The following is an 18,648-nucleotide window of genomic DNA, read 5'->3' on the forward strand; positions in this document are numbered from 1 at the left end:
GTCTAACTGCGATAGAAGTTTCAAAAATAAGTGAATAAAAGCTACAATAAGTGAGTTTGAAAATCTGTCACAGAAGTTATCTTTAGGGAACTGAATGAATTCCAAAGATATTTAGCAAATATTATTATCTCCAAAAGGGAAACAACACTCACTGACGGGTCATAAACACAAACGCAATAGACGCATTGTTACTAAGCAATAAGCATTGTATGGTAATACAATTTTTGAATTTAGTTGACAGGTAACTTTGTTGAACAACAAGCACAAGACCTAATCAACGACACGGCATTTAACACAATATACAAAAACACCTAGAATTGCAAATTAGCCCTGCCAAGCATCTGAACAACAAAAGAGCCGAAAACGTTTGCAACTTTTAGTTTATTTCTGTAGGCCTTCATATCATGTTAAACGAACGCTGTGTCGTTGATTGCGTTTATCGTCTTAGTTGTTGAACTAAGCATTGTGGCAATCACATAGCATAATTCGTGTGTGACTTGCATCAAAACATTTTACAACAATAAAAACGTATCAATATTTTCCAGATGCATGATGCTGAAAACTTACAACAATTCCTTCGTTCGATTGCAGCGTGTCTATTATGTGCTTGATGATGACGGCCATGAACGGTTGCATGCTTTCCCCAACAACGCTGGCCACAGAAGCAAACAAGCCGTATCTGCATGCAAACCTTAGCAATTATGTCTGACAACAAACTTCCCAGGCAACAAAACCCGTCAACTTTACATTGATTCAACGTCTGCCGACGTTGAATCAATGTAAAAATGACGAATATTACCTGCTGGGATTGTGTTACAAGCACTGGGAAAATCAGACAAACGCCTTTTAACGCTGTTTCGATAAAATCCTAAAACTTAAACTTGACAATTTCAAACTAATTGACAAGAAGCTTCGTTGTCAAAATTTGTTGATTAGCTTCACAACCAAGTTAGACCTCCACAAAAGAAGAAACAAGACTTAAGCAATTCGAAAATGACCCATCATACACTGAAATGAAGATCCCACCATCAGAGTCCCTCCCCCCAGGAGCAAACGCTCCTTGGGCAAAGTGGAAAACATTAAATCGACTCCGAACCGGTGTTGGACGCACTAAGTCTGCAATGGTGGAGTGGGGCTACGACACGGGCCCTGTTGCATGTATCTGTGGCACCGAGCCCCAAACAGCGGACCACCTTGTTTGCCCTCGGCTTGCCACCCGGTGCAGTAGGTGGGACCTGTCAGTGTATAACTCCATTGCGGAAGAATGTGTCAATCTGTGGTGTATCAACGAACTTTAGAAGACTCGATAGAAGAAGAAGACAACTAAGTTACAAACTCAGTTGACGAAACGGGGCTTTTTTACTATAATTTAAAGTCTGCAAATGTTTAATTAATGTAAAATTCCTTATTTTACTAGCCAAGGGAAAGACGGAGAATGAAAACGACCCTTACGCTGCCCTCCTAAGGTCTGGATCTGTTCCTTCTTTCCCAATCAAATCCATTCCCAACTTCATGGAATCCTCCGCTAGTTGGACGTTTGCCTTGCCCAGGTTTCGAACCAGGACCCCGAGTGTATCTGGAGAGTAACCGCTTTCATATCAGCGCACATGCAAATCGTGCTGCTAATTATGTTGTGTTTCTATGTCTCTAAATAAAGTTTACAAAAGAATACGGACTTTTTATGTCTCTGCTCGTTTACTGTATATGATATAGAAAGCAAAAAGGTGGTTTTAAAACCTCAAAAAGAAACACTCACAAAATGCATCATTATTGATCTTGAAATTATGAAAAAAATGAATTATTTAGCAAAGCAGTCGAAAATCACACCATGTAAGTGTTTTTGGTTATTTATTTTCGCTTGCTAATGATATACCCACGAATGCACCGGTCTCATCAAACGTACCTAGTGCTTGCGTGTGCAACACGGTTAAGCTTGGATCATCCTCGCCAGCGCGATCAATGGTAGAAAGGCAGGTTTGAATTTGCCGCAAAATTTCTGGCAGGAATGGCAGGAGATTTTCTTTGGCGGCAACAGCTGAAAGAAATTGCACATCATAATAGAAAACAAGCGCTTGCAATACAAATGACTTATTTTTTTCACCCGAGTCAGTTCAATCGTTTACAGTGGATCGAAACTGATTTTTACCTGTATAAAATTGAACTGATAGCGAGAAAATAAACTATTTTTTATTACAAGGAATGTAATTGATATGTCCATCCGCTTCGAGATACTGTAGTGCCCTATGTATAGCATTTATATATTGTAAAACTTAAATCTGATTTGCACTAAACAGATACTCACAGTCGTTGCAAAAAGTAAATGTGGTCTTCCTCTTTCGACTGGATTAAAAAACGAGCTTAATCTGGCTATCAACACAGAGCTGAGCGAGCACTCCAAACTACATCACAATATGGGTTCGGCTAGCTAAATCGATGTAACGTAATGTGGTGTAATCGACCGACTCTCATTTATACAATAGATAGTGACAGTCGATTATGAAAAGGAAAGTTCCAGGCTATTGAGTTAGTCTCAAAAAATGTGTCTTTTACACTCACAGATGATCTCTAGAGGCTTTCTATATAAAAACATTCCAAAGAAAAGTAGTCATCATACCAGCAGCTCCTATTGCACTTATGACTACTTCCTTTGTGTGTATATCGCTGGTTGACCTCAGAGTACTCAAGAGATGATCCATTAGTTTGTCGAGGTACGGCAGGATGTCCGATTCTAAAATGATATAAATATAACTAAGACTGAGCACTGAGCAGATCAGATACGATGTTAGAATGCCTAAACTTTCTCCCATAATGCCAGGGTCAACAAAATTTTAAAAAAATTTAAAAACCTCATCAACAACACATTATTCTACAATAAAAATAACACACCACTTTGTCTTATAACAATGTTGTTAACTTATATTGTTCGCTTTATAATCACATCATCTTTCGTTTGTTCCACCCTCAGTAGGTGAGCATCGGCGTTTTTTAACCGTCAATAATATCAACGCACCAGGAAGTCAAGCACAGATACGATTCAAATGACGTTTTGGTGATGTCTGTGAAGTGCTCATCGGGTAAAGAGTTAATCTAACAAACAAGATTATATTGGAATTCATTTTTGTGTGTCCAGGCTTATGCCAAGGAAGCCAATCTCAATGTCCACCGCCAGACAAGCTTTCAAGTCTCCTGCCAAAGATACACCCACGTCCCACATACTCTTAACAGACGTCAAACCTGCGCCCCTTCGAGTGCCGTAGAAACGCTCTCACCACTCGGCTATGCAGTCGACGGGATTCATTAATAAACATGTTGTAAGTACGAATCGGGTTTATTCTGTCCCTTTCTTAACCAACCTAAGTTTTCCACAAAGTTTTCCAGGGCGTAGTAAGCTTTGGTTATTCCAGAGCCTCTGCTCCCATCTCGTACTTGCTGCAGGACTTGGAAGAGAAGGGGCATAACATCTGGAGCAAACTTTGTTATGTCCGGCTATAAATAAAGAGACATGGTCAAATAACAATCAGTTTTGGACAATAGCTATTTTCTTATGAGAAGACGGAACCATGCATACAAGATGATAACTCTCATTGAAATGTTTGGAAAGCAAGCAACAATGTGCAGTGGTGTACTAAAATATTAGTTATGGTTATTGTGCAATGTATGTAATATGCACGCAATGTAAATACTGTACTTGATAAGAACTGGAATCTAAATAACATCAACATGAGAAAATTAAGATACTTCGGACACGTAGCAAGAAACAGCTGATTGAATGTAATGTTGACTAGGATGGTGCAAGGCAAACGAGCAACAGCATGACAAAAATTAAATATTTAGATAAATTACGGAAATGAAAAGCATGTCAGAAGTACTAGAACACACAAAAGACAGAAAAAAATGGAGGGAGTTCATATAAAGGTCATATCTGTTGAAGACGAACTTGAAGAGCTTAGAAATACATTCTGCATACATCTACAAGCAGGAATCTTCATAGCCTACGACCCTACGTATTGCAAAAATAACTTGCAGTAATCAAATCCGGTTTATTGGTAAATACGTTGAAGGCAATACATCGGAACTAGAATCAAGAATAACAATGAAACACAGTGGTATAGCAGCACTTGACAAAGCTACACTCACCTGGCTTTACATCTCCTGCACAGAAATCTGAACAATCCTGTCACACATGAAAGAAGAAGACATTCAAACTAATCCATCATTACTCATACTCACTTGTAAATGTTCGGAAAACTGACCCAGAGCAAACATGGCAGCATTGCGAACGCGGGGGTTTGAGTCCATAGCTCCCCGGCATACAATCTCCACGAAAGACTGAAGGTGTCTGAAATATTGGAAAAAAATAACTGCTAGCACTGTAGCAAAACAAATAAACTGAGGGCTGAAGCTCTGTAAAACACAACAAAATGAAGCAATAAACGGTTTGATTGTCGATGAGTGCAGCTGCTGAGAAGTGCAAACAGACACTGCTTTGCAAAGACACTGCTAGCGCAGACTTTGGAGTCGACTGAATATAGCACAACATGCTTCTTGTTATTAAACCAACTTTTACCATAACTTACTTGGTCTTAATGTACTCCGATATACCTTCAGACAGGCAAGCCAAGGTAAGCAGAAGACCACGTTTGTAACGATCTTCGTCGCGCGAGGCACAGCCTTGAATAAACGGCATCTGATAAAGAACGAAGTTTAACAAACTAAACTGTGAGTGATGAGAAGTTTTGCATGAGAAATTATATACTGAAATTGGCATTGCATTCCTGATAGCTTAATGAAATATTCAAGCACTGTGTATCAGCCAGGAAGATGCGGCACATAACAAAGCAAATTCCATCTTATCACAAATAATTTTCCTTAAACTCTTAATGATTTCAGAACCAATTTTTTTATTAAGTTTCACTTCATATCAGAAACAATGCTGACGAGCTTTTAGGCTGACGAGCTTTTAGGCGTTCCAACAGAATATAATTCTATTTTCATACAATACTAGTGAAGAAGCAACCTTTATGAGAAAGCTTTATCTTGAGAAAAAACTTTATCAATAAACTAAATGAATTTCCGAACCAGGTTTATTTTATTTATTTGTCATTTACATCATTTGCTGTTAATGGACGTACCAATTTTTTGAAGAGTTTTTCTGGAGGAAGATGCAGAGCCATGTCATCGATTACCTGAATCAAAACACACGACTTCTGATTTAAGACAGTCACAACTCACAAGCCAATCCATGCAAACAGGAATGGTTTCACCTGGGTACCATCATCAGGATGAACGCCCATGAACCACAACCTGCCTCATGCTAATCATGCCGGTGTAACATCGAAGTTATCAGTGATATCGCAGTTTCGCAACCAATTCAACAATCTCAAATTTAAAAAACAAAAAGATTAGGAAGTAAAACTTAGTTGATACTTGGACTTTAAATTGAATATAGTTGATCTAAGGTTCTGTCAATAAAGCAGTTTGTTAGCTGCGTGGCCGGGTGGGGACAACATCTACGCGGTACTCGAAAGGGCGTCGGTTCGACATCGCTTCAAAACAACACAGCTGTGTCAGCTGCAAGACACTCAATGGTAATTGGTATGACAAAATAATAGCAGTTGACTCGATTCTATTATGCTGTATCTGTGATCGTAGTTCACTATGTGAAGTCGCAATGGGCGCAAAATCACACAAGATTTTGCGCCCAAATGATTATTGTAGTTATGATTTGAAGCCTTAAGAGGATAATTACATGAAGAGAAGCGGCCAGAGGGGTTTGCGTGTCGGCAGACTCCCCTATGAAACCCATTTCATCATCTTCACTTGAATCATCCATAGGTGATATCAAAATGGGGCAGATCACATCAAGGATTGTACCTATGAGATTGTGTTTCATAATGGCCTGTAAAGTAGAAAAACGAAACTTCATGTAGGGGGAAAAATAGCACACTTATCAACTGCTCCATAAACGAATAAATAATAGCAAAATTAAATTTAAGTGTAGCATTAACGCAATTCAATAAAAAAATTATGTAATGAGAGAAAATGACTTTGAAATAAATACGTGATCAGATCACCTTAGCTACTTGTTAATTTTAACAAGAACAATCACATTTATACAAAGACATGATGAAAAACATGGAATGATACCTTTTTCTTCAATCTTATGATACATTGCAAAACCGACAGCATTCGAGCTCTTATGTCATCGTCCATATTCTCATCCCTGGCTATCTGAAAACATTCTCTGTTTCTAAAATGTAAAGGCAACTTAACATTTAACAAACTCTTTAGAATGCCTAAAAGTGGACCTAAAAAACCGACAAGCATACATCAAAAATACGAGAGGAGACCTAACAAGGTCGATCAAACCTATCACCACTTTAAGATGAGGAGAGTACCAAATATCAAATGTAAGACTGTTCCGCTTCAACATGCACAAATGAAGAATGCTCCATTCGCGATCTGTGAGTGTGGCAAGGAGGAACAAACCGCAGACCACACCATCTTCAACTGCGCCAAATGGTGTGCGTGGCCTGCGTGAAGTGGATGACGAATCAATTCAATGGCTGCTCGACACCTGCTCAAACATCTAGACCGCGTCGCCGCCACTGCCCAAGGATGGTAAAAGGTAAAGCCCCTCGACACCTGGCGTGGCGAAGAAGGTTCAAACGAAGAAGAAACGATTAAATAACTTTTCTGAAGTGTTTTTATTTACCACAAAATACAAACATTATCCAGGTACCTGCAGAATAAACATCACCAAATCTTTCACAAAGGGGGCTATGAAGGAAACTTCAGTTTCAAGTAAACTTTCAAATAATTCAATCAGTTCCGCCGCTTGGCTCTGCAAAGTAACACCCTCACGAGTACATTATGGTACAATATATAATTCAACTATTTATTTAAACTATCTGAATTTATTCAATAAAACAAATTATAATACTTTCAGATATGATTCCTGGTACACAGTTAGTCAGTTACTTTCATTAATAACATGTATGATGTACTGAAAATCGCAAAACGTAATTAAAACGTCTGCAGATGTTGAATCAATGTAAAAAAAAACGGTTGATTTGTATAATTTTGTCTGAATAATTTTGGCATATATCACAATTTCCATATTAAACGCCAGATGAAAATAACCAAACAATATAATATTAATGCAATACCTCACAATCATTTGAGAGCAATGTCTTGACAACTTGCACACACTGTGGAACTAATCGTCGCACAAGTTTCTGAAGTAACAAAAAACAGCATTGACCAATTTAAAACAACACAACACTATAGTTGGATGACAATTCAATAAAATGTATGAAGTCATTTTGCTCATGACTATAAAAACCTAAACTTTGGTGAAACATTACTAGATAATGCATTGCTGCCTTGGAGGAATGGTAAAAGTTGCAATAAAATACACTCACAAATCTCTACAAGGATTTAAAGTCAAAATTAATCTTTAAAACACCATCCTACCACATGATCATCCCCAAGAAATGGTACCAGACAGTTAAATGCATCAACACAGTGAAATGAAGAGTCGTTGGATAAGTTCCGTTGAAGAGCCTGATCAATGATTCGAAGAATGTCATTATATAACCCATCTAAATGCTCTGCTGATGTTTCGCATACGATCTTTAGAAGTTCAGCACCACACTAAACATGAAAACAAAATCTTTAAGCCTTGGAAAGATTTGTCTTGAAATGAGCAGAGATCACCTGTCACTTGCAAATTCAAGTCAGCTATGCAGCTTTTTTCATTTTAGTTATAATTATAACAGTATGATATATAAATATATATAATTGCAAAAGTTGAAATTGCCTCGGCAATTGCTGTGAACGTTTATTACGAAAAAATTGTAGGCTATCACAACATGTAAAACGAGAAGCAAAAAATATAATAGAGTAGTCTATCAAGACCGCATTGTTTGATTTGTTGTGATGTATTAATACCAAAAGTAGCGATAAATCGAGCAACGCGATACGCACGCTGTTACGATAATTCATATTAAATAACTCACGGGGGGGAGGGAAGTATGTTAATTTTGGGTTGATTCAACGTTCGAGTCAGCACAAATCGATTTAACTTTCCCGACCGGTTGTATTGCGTAACAACAATGCCCAACAAGAAATTTACATAAATTGTTTTACATTAATTCGACATCTAGCGACGTTGAATTAGCCTATCATAAAATAGCGTTAATTGCTCAACCAGGTACCGGAAACAAATTAATACAGTAGGTCCCTGCGAGAAGATTGTCTCGATTTACGTTTACACTAACATAATTTCGGCACAATTGGAATACTGCGAGCAACACAAATACTGTTTGATAAAGAACTAGTCAGAATCGGAATCATCAGATGCTGCATCGGAGGATGAGGTTGTCTCGTCATCACTGGAATTAGACACATCAAGAGGCCTTATCAGTAGAGTATCCAATTCCCAAGTCAGCATTAAAAACGCCTTTTTCAAATTTATATAGTTCTTCGAAAAATTTGAAAGATTTATTGTTCGAAGCCAAGAAATGGGCCATTTGGAACTTTTTCATGAGTTGGTCCCGTTGCTGCAAATTTAGCGCCTGAATATGGTGAAGAATGCTACTTTGGGTACTCGAAACAGCACACGCTGCAGTCTCCCCTGGAGTCAAACTTTCGCTGCTGGTTTCTTGAAGACGCAAAACTGCCCGTTCATGAACGCGCGATGTCATATGATCGGAAGCATTACTTTTCTTTACTGCCGAAGTACCATTTATCCAATTTTGTACTACTTTTTTAACTGGGCCCCGTAGGTTTTCGAATTCCGATTTGTTTCCGTCATAAAATTCTTTACAAATTTTGCAAAATACTACACTAACTTTTCCTTCTGTCCCCTCTGTTTCATAACCTATAGCAGGTAAATTCCACTTTTTAACTGTATCTTCCTTTACCATGATTTATATTGGCAATGACACTGGTAAAGAACAAGCATTCGATGAAAGAATAACTTTTGCGTAACAATTAAGCCAGTATTTATAAGGTTGCAAACTTTTTTTATAGTTCACATGAGTATTGTCAGCGCATAAAATTGCACCTGTTGTTGTTACGCAACCAGACATCTATCACAAACCGCAATTAACAAAGCTCACTCTAAAGGTTAACGCGTTAACCTATTGTATTCGACGTCTGTTGATGTCGTGTGGTTCGTTGTGAAAGCGGCGCGATCGTTTCTGATACAGCTGGACGAAATAACGGAAGGCGAAGCGCGATAAGGAGTAAATGCTTACAATAATTTGACGTCTACTGGCGTTAAATCAATGCAAATAGGGTGATATTTCTATAAAAGATTCAATTCACCCAGCTGGGCACGTGTCTAAGCGCCAGCGAAGTAGAAAGTAACCCAAATAAAAACATCAAGCAATAGTAAGATTGAATCAACCTCCTAGTCTGGTGTGGTCTAAGAAAATTAGGCTTATTTTTGTAATCTTGTGGTCCTTACAAGCGCTCGTGGCCTCGGCATTTTTATTGCTGAGGCTAATGTGCCATTCATGCATCTGCCTCGGCAATCACCTCGGCAATTGCCGATTGCCGAGGCTAATTTCGAAGACTGCATATATTCATCAGGATAATTATCGTTTCTAGCGCTAATTGCAGCATTCATCTGATGAATATTGCAACTAGCACTAGAAACAAGTATATAATTGCATCACTAGACGAAATTCGTTCCAATCACATGAAAATAAAATTAAAAAACATACAGCAAACAGATTGAAACCAACACCAGTATAACCTACCTATAGTTGTATGTAGTAGGCCTAGTGTAACGCACCTCATTTTCTTTAGCTGTTCCGCTTTGAATTTCATTTACAATGAATGAAATAAGATCTGGCCAGTTTTTTTCTTTGGAAAATTCTTGCCTTGAAATTCCCCCTATTATTTCCATGATTGAATGTTTAACTAAGTCATCTTTTTCTCCAGCTAGCTTTTCCAATAAGGCTTTTCGAATTTCAAGCCGAGTGCTCGAGTTGATCGATTTCCATAACCTCACAATTTTTCTGTATGAATGCATAGAATGAGCAGGACAACCATGTTCATAAATACAATGAGACATTGAATCTGATAAGTTTTAAATCGCCATCATTTAAAACAGTGCTTCCCAACCGGTGGGTCGCGACTAGAGATGTAAATGCAAAAAAAAAACGAACCGTTTTTTTTTTTTTTAAACTTGGGCCAAAAAAAACACGCGTTTTTTTGTTTTTATTTTCATATTTTTCTGGAAAAGTTGCAAATTTTTTACAATTTGCAACTTAGTTTCATTATAGTGCTCTTGAAAAACATTAAACTAGTAAAAATGGTTTTATTGGTGTGCTGAAATTCCTAAGTGTTTGTGCTTGGCAGCATATATGTTTTTTGCATAGTCCTACGTTGTTTCACTTTCTTTTTCATTCTCAGGCATGTTTGTGGCAGTAGACCTGACAAACATTGAATTAAAGCAATTTGATACATGACATAATGTAGATGAGTTAATTTCTTTTTCCTTTTATGGAGGTACCCTTTATGGAAGTTAGCCTACGATATTAGTATACCGGTACTGGTTATTCTTGTACACACTCAATGGTTGACAAAATTTTGGCAAAAACAAGATGGCAGTATTCAGAACACACATTACCTTGTTTGTGGTAATTTACAGGCATGGAGGAACTACGTGGGCCTGGGCCCACCTACTTTATTTTCTCAGTGGGCCTGGCCCACTCACTTTTGAAAGCCAAATTTCATTGAAAAGGTAGCGAAAACGACAAATCAGGGAGGGAGTTTTAAAAAAGGTCTTCACTCATTTGATACACACTAGTTTGATTATTTTTGATAGCTCAATAATGAAATCCAATCTTCAAAGTTTTCTGTTGAGCCCACTATTGATGGTCAGCACGTGTGGGTGTGGTTGCGTGTGATTGGTGGAGCAATCTATCAATCAATATACTTATTCTAGTCATTACGTATGCACGTACTGTATAATGCTGTAGTGTAGAGTGTAAATTATCACTCCCAGGTAGTATTATAACTGTGTGTGTATTGACTATTGTTGCCTTTTATTTGTGTGTACATCGCCATATGTAATTTTTTTGGCCAAATTGGGCTCAAAAATGGAAAATTTGTCGCCAGTTGGCACGAAAGGCAATCATGAAAACACAATGTAGCCTACAAACGATTTAAAGTATTAGGAATGCAACAATGTTATTGGGGGTCTGGGGGGCGAAGCTCCCCAGACGTTGGATTGACTTTGACTGCTGCGCCTCTGCGCCCACCTACTAGTACTTATAAAATGGTTCCTCCATGACTGGTAATTTACTGAGGCAAGCTATTGCCAATAGCTTGTTTAAACATGTTTTTTAACTGATGGCTTAGCAACGATGTATATTAGGGTGGATCAAAAAAACGAATTTTTGAGTTCAGCCTAGTGCATCTGCCAAAAGTTGCAGTTTGGGCTATCTTTTACATTGGTACTTGAAAAAACATTTTTTGACCCCGTTTGACCCCTATCCAAGAGCTCTCTAGTGGCCGCCGAGCCAAAATTCCTTAAATTGGCTATAATTATTTTTCTAGTGGGTGCAGGCTTGTGGTTTTGGTGTCTATCCCCACTAAATCAAGTCTTGGGAAGTCATTTCTGCAATCTAAAATCATCTATGGGCTAGCAAAATGACATCAGAGCCTTTCAGAGACATCAGAGACATTCAGCAAAAATGCTTGAAAAAGTTGGAAATTTATTGTTTTTTTAAAAAAAGGGCAAAGAAAAGCAAATTCATAATGCTTCTAAAGGTATTGCTGTTAATACACTGAAGCAAACATATAAAAGCAAACAATTACCATATAAAGTTTTGCAAAAGTACTGCCTTTAATTTGTGCATCCAATTATCCATGGCATTACAGTAATGGACACAAAATGCATGACAACGGGTTCAGGCAAAATCAGTCTGTTAGTGTTTTGTTGAGGAGCTTATATCAAATCCTGCAGACATATCTTTCTTAAAATCAATGATGACAGACAGGACAGCCACAATAGCCTGATTTGACTCTATTTCATTCGTACGAGTCAGAAGGAAAGAAAATAGGATTCTGAGTGCAGAAAAACGACAAAAACACTCTAAAAAAGAAACGCAAAAGCTACTTCTACTGTAGCTTTTAAGATAAGGATCTTCTCTGGTCAGCTTGTTTACATCACATCGGTGAAATCGTTGTGTCGCGTATCTTTGAAGATTTAAAGCTACAGGTTTTAAAATAACCAGAAATGAGCATCTTCATGAGACTCCACAAGAACTGGGATTCTATTTCACAGTGGCCAACTGCTAAGTACACTGGATATCAACAGCTTTCCAGTAACAACACACGATCTCATTCAGAACCTCAAAGATGACGTTGTTCAACTTGCACAAAGCAAATACGAGTTCATTTGAGGCGATTATAAAGAACTTATGAACTTGTGCATTGCAGCCCATTGCTTATATCAGTCTTGGTCTACAAAATGTGAAATTCTGCCGTCCTGGGGCCACACACAAGGCCAGATGGATGGCCAAATTGATTCATTCCTATTAATTGGTGCTCCTGGAAAATCAAATAGCTAAGTTACCTAAGGGAACTCTCACATCAGTTTCACAAGTGGCTAAACTGAAAGATCTCATGAACTTTATTTCACTCGTCTACTGTACATATTGGTTTCGATTTAGTGTTGCTGTAGATGCTCCTTGGAACTGTTTGACTATGTACAAGAACATTCTCAGATATGGAGCAGTGCATAAGTTGATATCAGACGCTGCTGAACGTAGCTTCAAACGTCACTTTTGGTATCTTTCTGCTGAGATGGTACCACTGGCACTGTTCAGCTCTGAAGTTCAGGAAGAGGAAAAACGTCAGATGGTTGATGAACTTATATGTGTAAAACCTACAGATCCTGTTTTTACACCTGCAGATCGGTTTGGCACTGGCTAGCTACGGGAAACCACGTTTTCCATCAGAAATCAATTTGCAATCAAAACTGACAGATTTTATCACAAAGGGGTCTCGGTTCTTTTTCTCTGTTTTAGAAATAAATTATGATATTCTTGCTTTATCAGTAGAGAATGGTCTGAATCAGAGTCGTACCAGAAAGCTGTTAACAATGTTGGTTCCATCAATGTGACAAATGATCTGGCTGAACGTGGAGTTAAGCTGAGCACCGATTACCTACATAGTGCCAGAAACGAGGAACACTATCAAAACACTTTACAAATAGTGGAAGCCTACAGAAAAGGCACACCTAATTTGAGAAAGAGAAAAAACTAATATCCTCTTGCACAGATTAGACTGGTCGATCACATTGCCTTCTATGTCAAAATGTGTAAGTAAAAGTTTGCAGTTACTATATATATATATATAGTATACCTTCTACGTGTATTTGATCTATTTCCAGTGCAAAATTAGAATTTTAGATCACTTCTTCTCACTGGAGTTGTATTTTTAGCTATTCCAACGTGTAAAAAATGTGAATTTACAGAGAACTCGTATAGACAAGCCAATAGATAGTCGAGCAGGCATACTTTTTATGAGTTTTATGCATATTATTTTGTTGAAACATACAAATTCTGCTAAGAAGCGTGAAAATAATTCAATATTTACTTAATGGCAAACCTGAAAATTTGAATGGGATGGTGGCCCACATAAACGTGCCCCAATTCTACTGATTTTTGGGCCAGCAAAGATTCTTGGCTAGTGGAACAATCTCATAAATCTACAAGTCAATAGTCCAAAAAAAGTAGAAAACAAGGGTGTTGTGTGCACCCTACCCAGGATGTGTTCAATGGGATGCTTATTCAGAAGCCAAATGCAAGTTTTTCCTCTAGTAAACATCATATAAACTCAATTAAGTTAAATGTGATCAGATATTTACAAACATTGAAATAAACATACCTAAAGCTGTAATAATTGCAATAGTTAATTTTATATACACTATCAAATAAATATATACAGTATTATATATATCATATGCGGCATACAGCTGCACTATCGTATGCTTCTGTAATGTATGGACCTCATATTGGACCTCATATCACCACCACCTCGACCACCTCATTGGACTAGAGGCCAGTTTGCACACAAACGATCATATACTAGTGTGTTATACCTAGGCAGGCCTCGAAATTTGTACTTTTTTCCGGCGGTCAAGCATGTCCTACCGGACTGGCCCTTTCAGCGGACATTTAATATCTCAACCGGACATATTTTTTGCATGCAGATTTTGCACAAAATCACACTACAGTATTGTGTAGTCGTGTTTGTAGAAGATTTTCTATCAGTATCAGCGTGAATAAGGTCGCCACATTCGCCTAAGCACGTGCGGAACCCAGCTGAGACTTGCTTCTCTGTGACGTTTCTTTTTAAGGGGGCAGTTCTACTTAGAATCGCATTTTTCGTATGTGTCATAAATAACAATCTACACACAAAAGTTCACCCACAAGCCCCAACAAACCATATATTGCTGGAAAAAGGAGGAAACAAGCTATCCAAAAATATTTACTTTGTTAGGCTGGGGCAATCCATTAAGGGTTTATACCATTTTGAATTTGTACATAAAATCAACCGATTGTCTCCATTGCAGCCCTAAAAACTCGAAAATGGCTAGAGGTAAGGACTTCAAACTGCATGGTGATCTAGTAGGGTATCCTAGCCATAAATTGATAGAGGGGATTTCTTTTAACTCTTTTATTTTTTTAAATATAAAAAAATGCATAATTGCTATGCATCGAGAGCAATGACTTCGGGATTTGGTAATAAAATATTTGTTACTCTGAATATTGAAGCAAAACTCAAGCATTATGTCCGTAAGGGCCTACTGTACATCTGTTTAAAATTTTAGCCAATTCTGACAAGTAGTTTTCTAGAAGAAACATTTTTAGTGCACGAAGACATGATTTTGAGTAAATCGCATTTGAAAAATAGAATTAGGTAAATTTATGCCCTTGACTTTAAATGTGACTTTTTTTCTTCTATGTCCATTCACAACAGCTAAAATATACATAATGAACAAAATACTGAGTTTACACATACACAAATTAAATATATCAGTGGCTACCAGGTACATAATCACCAGAAATTGGTGTTTTCGAAGACTTTAATCTTTTGGCTGCGGGCGGCTTTATTCACATTTTAAACTGAGGTGCGTTCAGAAAACCTTCCGTTTGAAGCCTAATGAGGGCAAATAGGTAAAAACTGACTGCATATTCGGAATCTACGATAAATTTTCAATATATATCAATAAAATAAAATAAATTTGAATTTTTTTTTTCTAAGTAGAACTGCCCCCCTTAACAAACGATCAATGTAACGCAATAATCCTCATTATTATAATTAGAATACATATCCTGCCGAAAAGTTCAGACAACTTTATTTCAAGGCAACATTGTAAGGCGTTGAAATGATGTAAAAATGGCTACTTTTGCCATCAGCTCGTTAACCACGCCACTCTAATGTGATCTTTAAAGCAATTACCTGTACTATTATTGTTTCAGCTCCGTATTTGTTCGCGTTAAACAAACAATTGTAACAATTCAAATTTAAAATATATTTTTGCTGCATTTGCTCTATTTTTGTCAAGAATTTTGCGGCGGTCATTTATGACCGACCAATGAGTCGGCTTCGGCAGACATTCGAGGTCATTCCGGAGGTCATGTCCGCCATGACCGCCGGATATTTCGAGGCCTGCTAGGTTACACTTTTTTTAGTATTTCATCTATAAAATTGCCCGAAATATCTAAAAATGCCATTTCTTCCCCATAAAATGCGTTTTTTTAGAGCAAAAATGTCATTATGCAATTTTGGCTGCCCATGCATCATTTTAGACTGCAGAAGTGACTTCCCAAGACTTGATTTAGTGGGGTTAGACACCAAAATCATAAGCCTACACCCACTAGAAAAAGTATTATAGCCAATTTAAGGAATTTTGGCTCGGCTGCCACTAGAGAGCTCTTGGATAGGGGTCAAACAGGGTCAAAAAACGTTTTTTCAAGTACCAATGTAAAAGATAGCCCAAACTGCAACTTTTGGCAGATGCACTTAGCTGAACTCAAAAATTCGTTTTTTTTGATCCACCCTAATGTAATGTATTTATATGCTTTATAAATGTTGAAACAGAAGTATTCCTTTCGTGTGTTATAAGGTCTTAGACACTTTGTCATTGATGCTTCTTGCAGATCATTTGTGACATAATGCAAGAGATCTTATCACTGATATTTTTAGCTGTCAAAAGTAAGTCCATTCAGCAGAAAAGATTTAGGTTAATGTTCCTTTCAAGTGCCCACCACCCATGTAGACTATTGCCAGGCATGGAGGAACCATTTTAAAAGTAGGTGGGTCCAGACCTGCAAAAGTCAAAGTCAATCCAACTTCTGGGAGGCTTCGTCCCCCAGACCCCCATGACATTGTTGCATTCTTTAATACTTCAAATCGTTTATAGCCTACATTGTGTTTTCATGATTGCCTTTCATGCCAGCAAACAAAAATGTTCCATTTGTGGGCGCGATTTGACCAAAAATATTACAAAATTGTTAAATTGCTCTAATATAGCGCTGCACAAAATATGGCGATGTACACACAAATAAAAAGGCAATAATACACACACAGTTATAATACCACCTAAGAGTAATAATCTGCAACATTATACAATAAGTGCAATCGTGCATATGTAATGATATCAGTGTTTTAACCATAGAGAACATAGACAATAATTATATTGATAGATTGATCCACCAATCACACGCAACCACACCCACAGTCCCACACGTGCTGACCATCAGTAAGGGCTCAACAGATAAGCTTAAAGATTGGATTTCATCATTGAGCTATCAAAGATAATCAAACTAGTGTGAATCAACTGAGTGAAGACCTTTTTTTGGAACTGCCTCTCTAATTTGCCGTTTTCGCTACCTTTTCAAAGAAATTTGGCTTTCAAAAGTGGGTGGGACAGGCCCACCCAGAAAATAAAGTAGGTGGGCCCAGGCCCACGTGGATCCTCCATGCCTGACTATTGCTAGTACCATAGGGCACTGTTACTACTATTTGAGACGATGAGAAATCTTACTGGCTTGTGTGTTGAGACTTGAGATCTACAAAGTTACAATGAAAAAATATACCAGACATATATATACAGTCTGATTTGAAGTAAGTTATACGAGTTATGAGACTGTTTGTTTGTTGAAAGACACGCTATTGCAATGAGTTTACCCTAATTGCTGCATATTGTGACATTTAATGTTCAAAATAGGTAAAAAAATTAAAAAAAACGAATAAAAAAAACAAAAACAAAAAACGATACAAAACGAGCTCGTTTTTTTTTTAAACAAAAAAGACGTTTTTTTACATCTCTAGTCACGATCCATTGGTGGGACGCGAAGCTATTTCAGGTGGGTCGCGAAGCATTTCTAAATGTTACTGAATGTTAAAATTTTCTAAAAAATAACGACATTACTATGGATCTCACAAGCCTCAGTTTGGTCTTGAACAATACTATGCGCCATCTCTAATCTTATCTTCACTTCATTTGTTGACTTTTCATTTTCATTAATTGTGTACCCTGTTTTCTATTAGATCAGGAAATTATTGCATTATCATTACGTAACAATGTGAAAAATATGTAACAATTAGATGTGTTGTGTCGCATTATGTAACAATTAGATGTGTTGTGTCGCATTAACTATTTCAGTACGTACGCCAGTAGTAAAGATACCATAATAAAGATGTCATATCTCATTGTGGGTCGCACAATAAAACTTGCATTAAAAGTGGGTCGCAAACTGAAAAAGGTTGGGAAGCATTGATTTAATATATTTATTTTTTTCGCATCCTGTACATTGTGAAAAGCTTAAAACTCACATGACCTTAGAAATTTTCTGTGATTTCAGCTTTCTTAACGCATTGCAAGACAATCTTAAATTAACTTACAGTCAAACATACATGAAATGGAGAGTTTTTATTGTTTCAAAATTGAAAATTTTTGAAACACTTGTATAAAAAAGGGGTCTGCTACTATTCGGTGAGTCCGATTCGGTGAGTCCGATTCGGTGAGTCTGATTCGGTGAGTTCCTAACTTCTAACCCCTAACCCTAAAACGGCAATGATAATTAGGCTACGGTACCCGATAATTTAAAAAAAAAATTGAAAAAATCCCCCGTTAAGGGATCGGACTCACCGAATCGGACTAACCGAATCGGACTCACCGAATCGGACTCACCGAAACGGGTCATTCCGATAAAAAAGTGTAGTTGTAAAACAAGAAATTTCTTTCTACTTTTTTAAATAATATAAAATATTTTGTGACCAATTTTATTTGTTTTGTAAAATTACCTTCGAAAAACCACTGCTGCAGTTTGTTTGATTTGTGCTGACTCATCATTTGATAAAATGTAGAACAATGAGGGAATGAAAGAAGAATGTTGACTCAGCTGATGAAGATCTTTGGTGGCCTAAAAGAATTGACAATGACAGCCAAATGCAAACGAATAAACAAGACAGCAAAGATATAGCATAGGCTATGATGTTAGAATCAAAGTTATTAACAATTATTATATAGTCATCATATAAAGTAAATTAGTGTAATGATAACCTGAAACTGTTCATCTAGAAAGTTACTGAAAGTTTTGAAACATCAAA

The 18,648-nt window shown here is 37.3% G+C and overlaps 1 protein-coding gene across 2 annotated transcripts in view; it reads right to left on the minus strand.

Annotated features, from left to right (window-relative positions):
* LOC145772812 (importin-4-like) overlaps positions 1 to 18,648 on the minus strand; it is a 34,323-nt gene that overhangs the window by 9,288 nt on the left and 6,387 nt on the right. For both annotated transcript variants that reach the window (XM_082584693.1, XM_082584692.1), the window contains exons 2-16: positions 18,343 to 18,461; positions 9,806 to 10,031; positions 7,477 to 7,656; positions 7,170 to 7,238; positions 6,743 to 6,844; positions 6,148 to 6,231; positions 5,750 to 5,899; positions 5,133 to 5,186; positions 4,578 to 4,687; positions 4,231 to 4,339; positions 3,354 to 3,486; positions 2,615 to 2,728; positions 1,904 to 2,035; positions 1,453 to 1,576; positions 568 to 679 (exon numbers count right to left, since the gene is read on the minus strand). In XM_082584693.1, coding sequence (XP_082440819.1) covers positions 568 to 679; positions 1,453 to 1,576; positions 1,904 to 2,035; positions 2,615 to 2,728; positions 3,354 to 3,486; positions 4,231 to 4,339; positions 4,578 to 4,687; positions 5,133 to 5,186; positions 5,750 to 5,899; positions 6,148 to 6,231; positions 6,743 to 6,844; positions 7,170 to 7,238; positions 7,477 to 7,656; positions 9,806 to 10,031; positions 18,343 to 18,461 — 1,818 coding nt within the window. The remainder of the gene's footprint in view (positions 1 to 567; positions 680 to 1,452; positions 1,577 to 1,903; positions 2,036 to 2,614; positions 2,729 to 3,353; positions 3,487 to 4,230; positions 4,340 to 4,577; positions 4,688 to 5,132; positions 5,187 to 5,749; positions 5,900 to 6,147; positions 6,232 to 6,742; positions 6,845 to 7,169; positions 7,239 to 7,476; positions 7,657 to 9,805; positions 10,032 to 18,342; positions 18,462 to 18,648) is intronic.

The sequence above is a fragment of the Aplidium turbinatum genome, chromosome 6 (assembly GCF_918807975.1).
Source record: "Aplidium turbinatum chromosome 6, kaAplTurb1.1, whole genome shotgun sequence".
Classification (NCBI taxonomy): Eukaryota; Metazoa; Chordata; class Ascidiacea; order Aplousobranchia; family Polyclinidae; genus Aplidium; species Aplidium turbinatum.